The sequence below is a fragment of the Ambystoma mexicanum genome, chromosome 13 (assembly GCF_040938575.1).
Source record: "Ambystoma mexicanum isolate Mex_15411 chromosome 13, UKY_AmexF1_1, whole genome shotgun sequence".
NCBI lineage: Eukaryota > Metazoa > Chordata > Amphibia > Caudata > Ambystomatidae > Ambystoma > Ambystoma mexicanum.
In genome coordinates, this window is record NC_090938.1 from 339,857,129 (window position 1) to 339,870,992 (window position 13,864).

Below are 13,864 nucleotides of genomic sequence, written 5' to 3' on the forward strand. Positions count from 1 at the left end.
TAATGCGCAAGCCTCCCCTCAGGTAACAGTGTGCAGCATTTACATGAGATTGCGAAGCTTAGTTACAGCAACAAAAATATATACATACACATATTGACAAGGTCAGCGATATGAGGTGAATAGAGAGAGAAGTCAAAGATGACACCCAGGTTGTTCGCCACCCAGGATGGTGAAGGGAGGGGTTAGGGTTAGCATACTTTGTATGTACACTGTACAATTAAAAAAATTTCAAAAAGACAATCAGATTATAATGATTTAAACCGGGATTTGTACTTCTCAACGAGCTCTTCTTTGGGTGGTAATGTTTGGTGGCAATGTATCTGTGCTCTGCACAGAATCGCTCAAAATTCCATGCGTGTGCTTCTCTAGTACATTAAAAATAAGGCCTTTAACAAAGTCGAACTCTATTTCCTCATATACTGGTTTGACCAACCATTTCTTACTTCTTTTTGCAAAGGCCGTAGTGTAGCGAAGCATCCCTACATTTCCCGTAGTCCTAGATTGTTCACGGCACACATTCTCGTTATGGGCCAAGACCGCTAGTAGAGTCCTATGTTTCATGCCCTGTATGCCGAAATGCAATCGCTTTGGCCTGTACTTTAGGCACATATTGTGGAACACCTCCAAACCTCCTGTGTGACAGCATTCTGTCAGTCCCCTCAAATCTCTTGACAGAGTTTTATCAAAAACAATCTTCTCAATGGCTTTGTGTGTAGGTGAAGATGGAATCAACCACTTCTTCTTCCGTGCCTCCTCTGGGGACAAAGGGCCATGTTCACATTGGTGGAAATGTTGGTTTTCTGTCCAGCGGTGAACGTTGGTACAGTGGTGCATCAGTGACCGCCATTTTTCAAGTAGGATTTCCACTGACCCTTCACAAGTTTTGAGCTCCACCACAGATGGTTGCTGATAGACTGGGACCACTGTGAAATACTTTCCAAACCTTTTTTTTCCCTGCAGCCGAGATTTTCTTATTAATTGATTTAGCAAGATGCCATACGTCAAATTGATGTTTAATATGTGGGAACTGCTCTTCATTGTCTTGGCTATTGAAACGTGTCTGTCCGTGGCTATGAGGTCGATGTGCATTCCCCTCGATTGTAGATATTCCAATGATTTTATAAATCCTAGTTTCTCCATGGCCACTGAGGATTTACATTGGGACACCTGCATGACCACCGAACTCACAATTTTCTTACTATCCATGTCCTGAAAGTGGTAGGTGCAGGACTTGGCAGAAAATCCAGGGCTGTCGCACTGTACATCACTCGCTAGCCTGAATCGTTTGCCTTCGAATGTACTTTCTAGAGAGAATTGTTCAATTTTCCAAGCATCACTAATGGCCGGAAATAGATAATCATGTTGGAATTTGTAGTACTGCGTTTTAGAAATGAAATGGAGTCCCACAAACTGAAAGAAATACTCTTAACTTTTAAAAACTGGACCCACTAAAAAGTTAGGCAGCTGCACACAGTAGATTGCCTGCTGGCAGTTTCCCCAGCATCGGTTGTGCAGACCATGGGAACGTATGATGTAATGTACAGGCGGCATGTATTTTGACGTTACTGCCTTGTGTTTGACGAGTCAAATGAATCAATGTCTTCCCACATACTTCCCCTCTAACTGAATGCCCACATTTCAGCATACTTAAAATATCCATCAAACAACTGTCGAATACTATGTATTTGCCCTCTTGCATTTGACTGTCATCCTGCATCACAGTTGTTTCGGACTGTATCGTTGTGTACATATCACCAGAATTGAAACTAATATCGCTGAGATCATGTTCTGATGCGTCGGTGAATAGTGCTGCTGGTTCATTCTCTGTCATTTCAACATCTGTTACTTGAACATTGATGGGAGAACACAACCATGTCGACATCTTTTTGGGTGGCATTTTTTTTGCTGGTGTAGATTGTGTGAATTGATCTGCGACTACTTCAGAGCTATTGTGAATACATCCAGTATCATCATCTTGTGGTGGTGCAGTCGCACTGTAGCAATAATCCAATAAAACTTTGCTGGATTCTCTGGACACATTCAATTCATGTTCTGGCCATTGGACCATCGCACCTCGAGTCTGAACACACCGCGCCTGAATTAATAGTTCCTCCATAGTGTAAATGGTCTGGCAAGCAACATCTCTCATTTGCTTCACTGTCTATGTATGTATAGTTCGTACACCCACGGGTAACTAGAGGACAGATTGGAAAAGGGATGATCAGTTTAAATACAAGATAAAGTATAGTACAATTCACAGAAAAAAAAATAGTCCCCAGCACAAAACAATTTATGAAAATATGAACTGTTTGTAAGTAACCTTATTTTGTTTTCTTTTCCTTGCAACTTTCTTGACTCGAACTTCAACATCTGCAAGTTGTTGCTCCGATTCGTTTCTGCATGTCTTCCTTTGCTCTTGCGCTGCAACGACTATATTTTCTGGATCCGCATAGACAGCACGGAATGACGCTCCATCGACTCCCTGAAACATAGTACTTTCATTACTATGTATCACAATATTGAAAACATAAAACACGTGAGGACGACCACACAGGTACATCGCAATAGCTAAACACTAATTAAACATTGTGTAGAACAATCAAACGACAAGTATTCGAGCTCTGATGATCTAGATCGATGGAACTGTCAGTATCCATACCTCTGGCTCTGCAAAGACTGCCATGAATGATTTTATTGGAGTGGACGCCTCAGCAACTCCCTGAAACACAGTACTTGCATTAGTAGGGTTTTCAATATTGTAAACATAACACACACTTGGGGTCGACGGGACAGTTACATATAAAGAGATAACCACAAATGATGCATTGTCTAAAAGAATCAATGGATATCTAAATATGATCCGATTTAATCAACTTATTTCTCCGATTTATTTACATCTGCAGCATCTAAATGGGATGTTATGATTGTAGAGGAAGTTCTGTCGTCTCCCTGAAACACAGTACTTGCGTTAATAAGGAAGAAAGTATAGCAAATGGAATCACGTTATATGATCACCCTCGATGGAACTGTCAGTATCCATACCTTGTGTTGCTGAAGAATATCTTATGGATGTTGCAAATGTAGTGCACACTTCTGAAAGTCTGAAAGCTGTTGCACTGATTCGTATACTCATGGTGCCACTTCCACTTCCCCTGGAATTACTTGAATGTCAGGCTCTGCATCAAGTGCAGGGGTTGACGCTCCATCTACTGCCTGAAACATAGTACTTGCATTAGTAAGGATTACAATATTGAAAACATAAAACACACTTGGGGACGAACGCACAGGTACATATCAATGGCTAACCACGAATGAAACATTGTGTAGAACAATCAAACGACAAGTATCCAGCTCTGATGATCTAGTTCGATGGAGCTGTCAGTATCCATACCTCGTGCTGCTGAAGAATATCTATGGGTGTTGTCAATGTGGTGGACGCTTCTGCATCTCCCTGAAAGACAGTACTTGCATTAGTATGGATAACACTAATTATAACTGAAAACAAACACTAGGGGACGACAACTAACGTGTATATCAATTGGAAAGCATTAACCAAGCATTCGGTAAAATAATTACACGATGCATAAAAACTATTACTTGACATGCATAAAACAAGTCTGTAGCGTAATAGCTAAGTAAGATTACCTGATACGCGCTAGAAGTGGTTGATAACTGCGGGCACGTCACGGATGTAGAATGTTCTTGCTTCAGATTCAGTGGATAGTCAAGCAGGTGTAACGGTAAATTATTGTTTGATAATGAAATGCCAATATTAAAAATTGCCATGTAAGGCGACAGAATACTTGAGAATAATGCTATTGAAAATCCACAATATAGCACAGTTCCCTGAGTCCATAAATAGATTTCCTTTATGGGTTATAAAATCGAAAAATAATGTATTGATAAATGTCATTATTCAAAAAGCTATACACTCATATCAATATCGAAAGTATTACAAGGGATACAACACCTAAAATATCAATTAATCCATTTGGCTACCTACACACTACCGCAAGGCATAAAGCTAAATCCGGACACTTGACTCACCAGTGGCGGAATGTGGACGAATAGAGTGGGAATAGCGTTTGCGAGCAATTTTCGTGTCGTTAGCTGTTTATTCTTCTTTGTTACCCAAGATGTGGTGTACATGTTCGAGGAAAAGTGCCGGCTGCAGATGCAGTATCTATCACCCCTCTTGTCCTCAAAGATTTGTTGGACTCTACTTTCAATCTCTTCAGGTGGATATCCGCAATGTCTGACCAATTCTCTTATTCGATCAACAGTTTTAGGGAATACATGCATTGTAGTGCCTTCAGATTTAGCATCGGTCTTCGAAGGGCAACAGCTAATCGAACAGGCAGGCATTGTTGAAAATTCTGAAAAGTAAATATCAAGATTATTATAAAACCTTGATGAATAAAAATGCCATAAAAAAGTAAATGAACCATACAATGTTCAATGCAAGGTTTGTTTTGGTCGCCGGAACAATACCAGTTCATCAAGTGCGGATTAGTATTTGCATTACTTTCACAAATTAAAAAATGATGGAACTAAACTCTGAACATGTGACTCGTCCCTTGGATGTACTGTCTTGCGCAAGAAGGAAAGATGCTTACATTATAGACAGGACCCGCGAAGGATGCAATTCGATGACAATTGACACAAATGAAAATAAATAGATCTATTGATAGCATAACAATTGAAACTCAAGTCAATAGCAATGAGACCAATGAACATAGCACTATTGAGTACTCTACTCTCAAATAGATAGAAATTTAAAAATGACCGAAATATGACTGATACATGGCCTTAACTTGACCAACAAACAGATTCAGCAAGCCCAGTAGTTTGTGGCAGGAGAACAGGTAGATGGCCACAGCTAGCACACTGATGAGTTTGCTCGAAGCGGTCACAGAAGTTCACAGATAGCACGACGACAAGCAGATTAGCATCGCTCTGTGGTTCTCAGGTAGCACGTTCAGGAGTTGACTTGCAAAGCACAAAGATGTTCTCATGAGACATATCAAGTGGTTTCTAAAGTATTAGAAACGGAGGTGTGTTTGTGAATGAATTACGTGTATATGTCGTGGTATTATGTGGTTTGCAGGGGGCCGGGGTGGATGGGCCGGTGGGCGTGCAGACACGGCACAGGAAGACTCTTGAATGGAGACACACTTATGTGGATTGCAGGGGGGCGGCCTGCTCCAGGGGAGGCCTGCCTGGAGACACAGGGTCTGAGGAGGCCATGTGAGCAATGGCCCCTGGGCGTGGGATACCTTTTGAAGTGTACATGGTGTTTGGCACCTTGGCCGTTATCGCCCCTGACAGCACACCATGGCAGCGCTCATCCCCGGGTGCGAACTGCCTTTGATAAGGGGGGGGGTGGATGGGCCGGTGTGCGTGCAGACAAGGCACAGGAAGACTCTTGAATGGAGACACACTTGATTCATTAAAAAAATCGAAACAACCGTTGTTAAAATATGTGTTGTTTTATTTTGTTTCTTATTTTGATGCCACAAAAATACAAAACTTTACACATTGTACAGGTCAGGTTGCAGCACAGCGAGGGAAAATCCCCTGTACTGACCGCTGTCACTGGGGAAAGTTTGTCTTATGGCACCAACGGCACAGGCGGGTATTACTCCTTGAACGCGGTGTCCAAGCCTCCCGGGAAGCCACCATGTAAAGGAACGATAGGCCACCAGCCTATACCACCTGTGAAAAAGAATGATACAAACTGTTTTTAAATGACCAAGATAAGTTTATTAAACCTTTGTTGTCAATGACAATTCTTGTAACTAATGGCATTCTGCGCGGACAAATGCTATCTAGACACTGCACACTATTGAACGACTTTCATGCGTTACAATGATATGTAGATGTAATTTTGAAAATAGGAAATTACTATGAAATAGTAGTGGCATCACAACCAGAGTATACTTACTCGTTACTCGGATTACGAGGACGAACAGTTGCGCGAAGTTCGTGCATAAGCACCATCATTATCCTCAACACGCACCGTGTGAGGCAGGCTGCCCTGAAGTCTGGCAGCTCGGTGATGCATTGCGACCGTGGCTCGACTTCCGAAATGTAGGCCACGCATCCAGAGTTTTCACAGCAGCAGCAGTTCCCGTCCTCGGTTGGCATTAGCTTGCACCGATTGCATGTGCACCAGGTGGAAACAACGTCCATGCGATTAGGTCCAGTGTCTTCATCCGTTGATTCGTCCTGCCAACTGCCGTCCGAAACCCCATCGTTTTCGCATGTTTCCCTTTCCAGTAGTTCCTCCTCGGTATACTCTGGCACGTACATGTAGGGCATTATTGTAGCCATTGTGTGGTAAACAAACTAAAATAATTTATAGCGATGGTACTGTTATCTGTTCACACGGGCTACAAGCGGCGAAGGTAGCTGACCAGAGCACAGAAACAAGTCACAGAATACTCAAAGTAACACAGAGAGAGGAATGGAATCGAAAATCTGCTGTTGTGTGTTGTCAAACGGTCTGTTTATACTTATTGAGTAAAGAGGCGTCCTTCCATTTCCATGGCGACACGTCATTAGCTGAAGCGCAGCGAATGTTGACACGAGATGTGTTTTGGAGTTGTGAAATGGGCGGTACGCGTCTGCTGATGACAGGCTCAGGGGCGGGGGATATGATTTAGTGCTGCAAAAGCAGGGCACACAGGGTGATGCGGCAAGTGATAAGATTATCACAAAATGGCGGCGCCCTACTGCCTGTTTTCGCGTGTATTTAATGGACGAAAACTCGGGTAAGGTCCATAGGAATTTTTCTAATATTGACCGACTTGGGCTTAAAAACACATGGCCGACCCGTAGGGACAATAAAAATTTCTGACCGAACCATTCCTTCAAATGAATATCTTTTGCTTATCCCACAGTTATGTAACACGTGTACTTGCTGCTGTTGAGATTGTACTACAAATGACAGCACGTGGGTGTTTGTGTGTTGGGGGGCAGGAATCCTACTCCAGTAGGCTAGATAACAAAAAGTGTGGCACATCATTTATAGCACGGACAGTTCTGAAAGGAGCAGTTGGGAGTGTAATTGACAGCTCTGTGAATGAAGCGGTAGGGAGTGAAATGAGATCTGTTCTCTTTAGGGAGCTGGGAAAGAGAAAACCGATCTGCAAAGAGGCGTGCATTTGTGAAAGGTTGCGATGAAAACCCTACATGACTGGGCAGCAAAGACACAATTGCTATCCCAACAGGTGTAAAAGTTGATGACAGATTTTAATAGATGAATGTTCTAGGATAGATGTAATGCCAAATTGGAGACGATGGTCAGAGAATTTGAGGATCTGGGACATCGTCAGAGGGGGCTAGGAAGCAGCAGGACGAAAGTAGTGGAGACAAGGTATTAGTACATCATCAGGAAGAGAAGAGTGTATTGAGGAAGTGGAAGTAAGATAAGAAATTAGTTTTGCAGAGTTGGAGGAAAGTAGTGGAGTGAGATGAAATGCAGTGTCAGATGTGCGGGAGGTGTTATCCGTGGAGGAGTGGTACTGGATCCCTGGGGATAAGGTACCATACCTCAAAAGGTGCACTCGAAATAGACATTGGCGAGCAATGATTGACTCCTGGCAAGTAAGAAATGGTGTGCTGTGTTCATGTGGATAATTTAGGTGGAATTACCTTTTTGGCCTGAATTGTAGCTTGCAATTTTGCATTTATATCCCTGAGAATACTATGGAAAGGCAGCATTTCTTAGTGATGAGGAGGCTATGAAGAGTCCAGAGGAGGAGGATATACATCTTGAGAGGGTTTTGAAGTGGTAGGAGATCTGTGAAGAGCAGAGGTGTGCAGCAGCTTTTGAGAAACACTGGTATCGAGAAGGATAGCAAAGTTTGTGGTGTTGAGCAAATAGACACTTCTGAAGACCAGAGCCATTGGACTGTCAAGTTTGGATTAGGGGTAAGACCTTTAACGGAAGGGGTTGACTACACAGTGGAAGAATGCAAAAAGGTAATGAGATGGGCATGGCCGAACCGGAGCTTAGAGCACCAGTGAGGGGGGAAAAGGGAAGCATTATTTTGCCTGATAACCATCCCTGCTCTCTGCTGATACAGAAACCTCACCTGCCAAACCCACAATAATCATCCAACCCAGGCAATAGTGCTGGGGCTGATTTATGGCCTTCTTAGGAGAGCTGGGACATTCAAGAGACTACCATAAATGTGACTCAGGAACGCCTCAAAGTTTCACCTAACTAAAGTATCCTTAGAGCGGATAGAGTTCTGAGAACCGTGGAGGGCATAAAGAACTGTGAATCTACAAAACAAACCTTTTTTGTTGGAAAATATATCCAGAAATTTGAGTTGAGCACATCTTTTTATTTTGATAGCCTTGGAGAATTAAGACACTTTTCCACAAAACGTTTTGGTATTTTACCCACTGTTTTTATTTTTCCTCAATCAGTTAAAGTAACATAAAGTCCTAGTGTGGGTCTAGTCCTTTGACCCTGTGGCTATTCTGACAAGCAGTGAGGAGGAGAGAAGAGAGACTGGAGAATGAAGGAAACCCCATCTCCACAAACGGAAATGGAGTGTAAGAAAAGGAGGAATAATTCTGTAGCAGTGGATCCTGTTGAGCAAGTGGTTTGAAAAGAGATGTCCACGAATAGGCACAGGAGAAGCATAGGTGACTGGGAGCCGTGCAGGCACAGCCAGGCCACATATGACGGACTACTCTAAGAGGTGGAGTACCAGGAGTATATCTAGAGACGCAAAGGAAGGGTCTGAGAGCCCCACAGCATTAAAGTGGGGCAGAAGGAAAGAGAGAGCCTAGGGTATGCCAGTTGGCTCGGAGAGAGAAGCATATGCATGATAGCTGGCTGAAAAGAATTGGATTGAGACACTGGGCAATGAGGGGAAAGTGCTGTATGTTTGAATCAGTTTGATTTAATTCCTACAGCAACTAATGAACGAATTATTGATATTAAAGTACTTCATGTTCGAATTTGTACAAATAGTTTCTTCAGCCATTGAGAAAAGTGTTGAGAGAAAAGGGCTACATGTTTGAATGTGTCTGAATAGTTCCTAGAGCCATTGAAAGACTGAGCATTGAGAGCAGAACATTGCATGCTGAATCTTGTTGAAATAGTACCTGGGACCATTGAGAAACTGATCACTTACAGAAACCCAACATGCTGGAACATGTGGAAATAGTTCCATGAGTCATTAAATAACTACACTTTGAAAGAATGAGCCTGACGAGAAAGTGCTTCCTACAGGAACTTGAAGGCAGACTTCCTATAGAACATTTTGAGAAATTGACCTAAAAGAGAAATGCAGCATGCTAGAACTTGAAGGCTGAGATGCTCGAGCCTTTGAGGAATTGAGTGAAAAAGAAGACCCTGCATGATGGAACATCAAGGACAAGTTCTTGGAGACATTAAGAAAGTTAAAGACCAAAGTAACAATACACATTGGAACTTTAGGTTAAAGTTCCCGAGGACACTTGATAAAAACCCTACAAGGAAACCCTATGGTAACTAAAGAGATCAGAGTTACTGACCAGCCATAACACTGTGGACTCTATTGTATTGTCTGTTGTCATATGATAATGTGCAGAGATAAAGATTGGTGGAGTGTTAGTCCAGTTCTAAAATCAAATAAAATCCACGTTTTGATACTTTTTATTGGACTGGCTGAAAATATTAAGCTGAGGTTGTAGTTCCATTAACATTTGAAGTCCCAGAGACCTCTTCATCGGATGGTGGTCACACAAGAAATAGGTAAGCAAAGAAAATCACACACAGCACACAGAGCTGCACATCACTTTCACATATAAAGAAGAAGAAAAAGGAAAGACAAAGGTGTGCCTTACTTTAAATTCTGCTCACTCCAGGAAGAGTGTATGCTAGGAATTCATTCCTGCGTGGTCCCTTTATCTAAAGGGCCATAAAGTTAGAAAGGAAAAGACACGAGCTCAAACACTGAGAAGCAGCAGTTCTCATCACTCAGAAATTAGGCTCCGCTTGAAATATAATTTCTTGAGCGATGAGAACTGCTTCTCAGTGTTTTTGTCTGTTCCTTTCTAACTTTATGGCCCTTTATCTAAAGGGAATATTAGGTACAGTGGGCCTGTCTGGCGGAAAAAAACTTTGATTTAACATGTTATAGCTAGACTGACCTCCAGATTGCACACGGAGGAAAGACTCAATTGGACCAACAACTCATGAGGCATTTTGAAAAAAAATATACACTTTTATTTCTTGAACAAATTGGTAAAATACATATTAAATCTTTATGACCCTTAATGCATATTGGGCCTTATTCAACAAAATACTGTGCATACAAATCACTATATTTCCTCTGTGATAACCCATAGTGCAAATATCAAAGTGTCTAGCGTACTAGAGGAATTATAAATTCGGAATAAAGCTGCATTTAAAAAGACCTGTACACCCCATTCGATTTTATCTATAATTTGACAGGAAGATGAATTTTAATTATTATACAGGCTCAAATTGCTGTAAAAACTTTAAACAGGGCCCAACCATAGGGTCCAAGTTCCACAGAGACAGTTGGGAAGGCGGGACTCCAAACTCAGGCGAAGGGGATCGCGCGAATTAAGGGGACCGGTATTCGCAAGTGTGTTTGTGGTCAATTGATTCCGTTTATACGTAGATATCAGAACAATTAGAACATTGGTAGAAGTAGAACAGAGCCTAAATTGAGAAGTGGGTGTACTAGATGGCAAAATAATTCCAACTGTGCAGATAGGCCGTTCAAACGGATCTTACAACAAACAGGCATAGTACGGTGGCAAGGGAGTGCTGCATGTCCTATCTAAAGGGGTCATGCAAGACTGAATTTCTTGCATACTTACTTCCTCGAGCCAACAGAATTTAAAGCGGGCTAATCGTTGGTCTTTTTTTTCTTCTTTCTATGTTTGTCCAACTCTGTGTGTGATTTACTTTGTTTGCTCATTTGTCGTGTGACCACCATCCGATGATGTCTCCAGGACTTCAAAAGCTAATGGAACTACCATCTCAGAGTAATATATTCAGTTAGTCCAATAAAAGGTATAAAAACCTTGATTTTGTTGGTTCGTATGATAAGAAAATGCCACAAGGCTGGGGTGAGAGGCAGCACTCTGTAGAGTTTACAATAAAAAAAAGTTATAGAGGCACAGTAGGTTACCACTGCTCCCACAAAGCTTTCAAAACGGATATAAAGTATGTACAGGGAGCCCTTCCTGCAGTGTTTACAGTAACAGGCTTGTTGTTGGCACAGGTGTGAGATAAATTATCAAATTTTCACAGTAGCACAAGTAGGTGGCGTTGAGGTAAGAGAACCTCAAAGTGCTAAAAGTAATGTAAATCATACAGGTTCTGTGGTTGAGGGGGAGCTCCCGGAAGAGATTATGTAAAAATACCTGGGATCCAAGGGAAAAGAATGTCCCTGAACAGTTTACAGTAACATGTACAATAAAGGCACAGTTGGTGAAAAGGGGGCCCACTGCAGAGCTCATAGGAACATCAGATGACGGGCAGCTTTCCCTGCATGCTTGAGTAACACAGGTTGTATGGACACAAAGGTTGAATGGGAGATTTATAATGAGCTTAAATGAAATGACATGGAACCAAAGTAACGTGTTACATATGCACAAAGAGTGGAAAGGCGCTCCCTGGAGAATGCACAGTAACACAAGTTGCACAGGGCGCGAGAAACAGTACCCTGCAGATTTCAGTTAATAGTCACAAAGACACAGAGTCAAATCCCCTGAGGGGATAACTACAATGGTGTTTTTAGGGTCTCGGTAATGGAATGGGGGTACAGCTGCTTGAGGAGTGTTAGTGGGGTTTTTTCAGTGGGCATGGCCTTGAACATGATTGAACATGGCCCCTTTAATCTGCTTTTCATTCCTTTCACTTCTTTGCTTAGAAACTGGTGCACAACGTCCACAATCATGTCTCCAACAATACACGCTTCAACGGCTCAGAGAGGTAAGAGCTTAGAACCAGTGCACTAATCTTTTTCTTGTACACTGTACATTCACTGTGTAATCCCCATCTGTCCTTTTTTGTATTTTGCAAACTCTGCTCCTGATGAGGCCTTCCACTTTATTTGCTCCGCCTTTGCCAATTTTCTTTACATACACCTTATGTTCCTTTCTCCTCCTCCTTCTTGTGATAATTATCTTTGTGCTCTTTTTCTGCTCCTTATCTTCCTGGGTCATTCTCTTTAACTGTTCTTCCTTATTTTCTGTCTCTTTTCTTGTTCTTTTCATATGCCTCTGCTCCTCCTCTTTCTGCCCTTTCTTTTCTTAAGTTGCTCTTCTTCTTCCTATTTCTCATTTTCTGTTTGCCATTCCACCTTTCTTCCTGTAATTCTCTGTTCCTCCTTTTCCCCTTCTTTTGCCTCTACCTTTCTTTTGCCTTTCCTCTCCACTGCTCTTTTTCTTCCTTTCTTTCTTCATCTACTTGCCATGTTCCTCTGCACCACCTATTCCTCTACTGCTAGTCTTCTTAGCTCCTCCTGTCTCTGCTCCATCTCTTCCTATGTTCTTGGTCTCACTCTGCATTCCATTCTATTTCTCTGTTGACTCTTCTGCTCTTTCTGAGCTGAGCATCTGTCCTTCCTAAAATAAATAGTCCCATTCATCTACTTAGTTGTTTTACCTTCTTACTCTGCTCATTTTCATAGAGGCCTCCCACACTTCACTTGGTCCTCCTCTTCATCGGTTTCTTTTCTTTCTCTACTCTGCTTCTCTTATTTCTCCTCTGTGTCTCTCTTTCTTTCCGTTCCACTCCTCCCACGTCCTCCTTCCGCTTTCCCAATACTATGCAGCATATCAATGACATTTGTATTGGTGAAAGAGAACTATTAAATTTGTGTATTGTGAATGAAAAAGAATGCTGGTGTCCACCTGAGTGATCATTCTCATTGTTCCTGCTCATTTCTTGCAACCATTGGCTTCCCTTTCGCAGTCCTTTCCTCTGTGTGTCATGAAACAAGCTGTGCAGCAGCTGTTACATATGTTTTCGTTCAAGATAATTCCTTGTTTGGAAATCCTCTCTTATGGCGACTTCCTGTTTTTACACATCGTTCAATATTTATTGTCTGGATAATATGTAAATGGATGTATTATGCACTGCAAGTGAGGCATCCCAATCATGGCGCTACACTTCCTGGAACAAAAAGGTAAAGCTATGGAAAGAGTTTGAAATGTTGATAAAAGAATTCCCTTCTGACAAACAATATCTTTCACTTTAGGTTTAGCAGAGGGAAAACAAATTCCAATATCTCTTTGTGATTCCTGTGTAAACCATGTAGCAACAGCCGGACCATGTACATACATTGTAGCATCAAGCTTGACTAAAAGCATCAAAGCTATCAGAAGATGCTCAGGGCAAAGTCATTGATTTCTCTGTTGATGGTAAAAAATGGTTTGCTAACACTACAGGCAACTTTCTTTTGCATTTGTATTTCATTGTATAGAGCACACACATCCATAGTGGTTTCCTTGAGCTAGGCTCCCAAGGATATAATGGATTGCCAGGGAAAGCCGAAGAGAAAAGTCATACCATCAGTTTCTGACAGAAAGCAGTGAGTGTGTGAGTAGTGCAAATGGACACGGAAAGGGAGTTCCAAAGGGTGGGAGCAAGAAAAGAAAATGCCTGCTTTTTCCCTTTAGGCCCTATGATCCATGAGGTTAAAAAAAGGAACAAATAGTCATGCGAGAAAACTGGGGGCCGCTCTTAGAGAGCCAGCAAACGACTGTACAGAGAGGCTTGAAGATTACCCTCTGCTTGATTGTTAGCCAATGATCAGAGTCCATGTGATCCTCTCCCATTATTCCCAGTGGAAGGGTAATTCTCAGTTTGTTACAGGAG

At 42.0% G+C, this 13,864-nt stretch overlaps 1 protein-coding gene across 3 annotated transcripts in view; it reads left to right on the top strand.

Moving 5' to 3' along the window:
* Positions 1 to 13,864, top strand: part of C13H14orf93 (chromosome 13 C14orf93 homolog) — an 881,501-nt gene that overhangs the window by 467,675 nt on the left and 399,962 nt on the right. For all 3 annotated transcript variants that reach the window (XM_069633839.1, XM_069633837.1, XM_069633838.1), the window contains one exon: positions 11,913 to 11,974. In XM_069633839.1, coding sequence (XP_069489940.1) covers positions 11,913 to 11,974 — 62 coding nt within the window. The remainder of the gene's footprint in view (positions 1 to 11,912; positions 11,975 to 13,864) is intronic.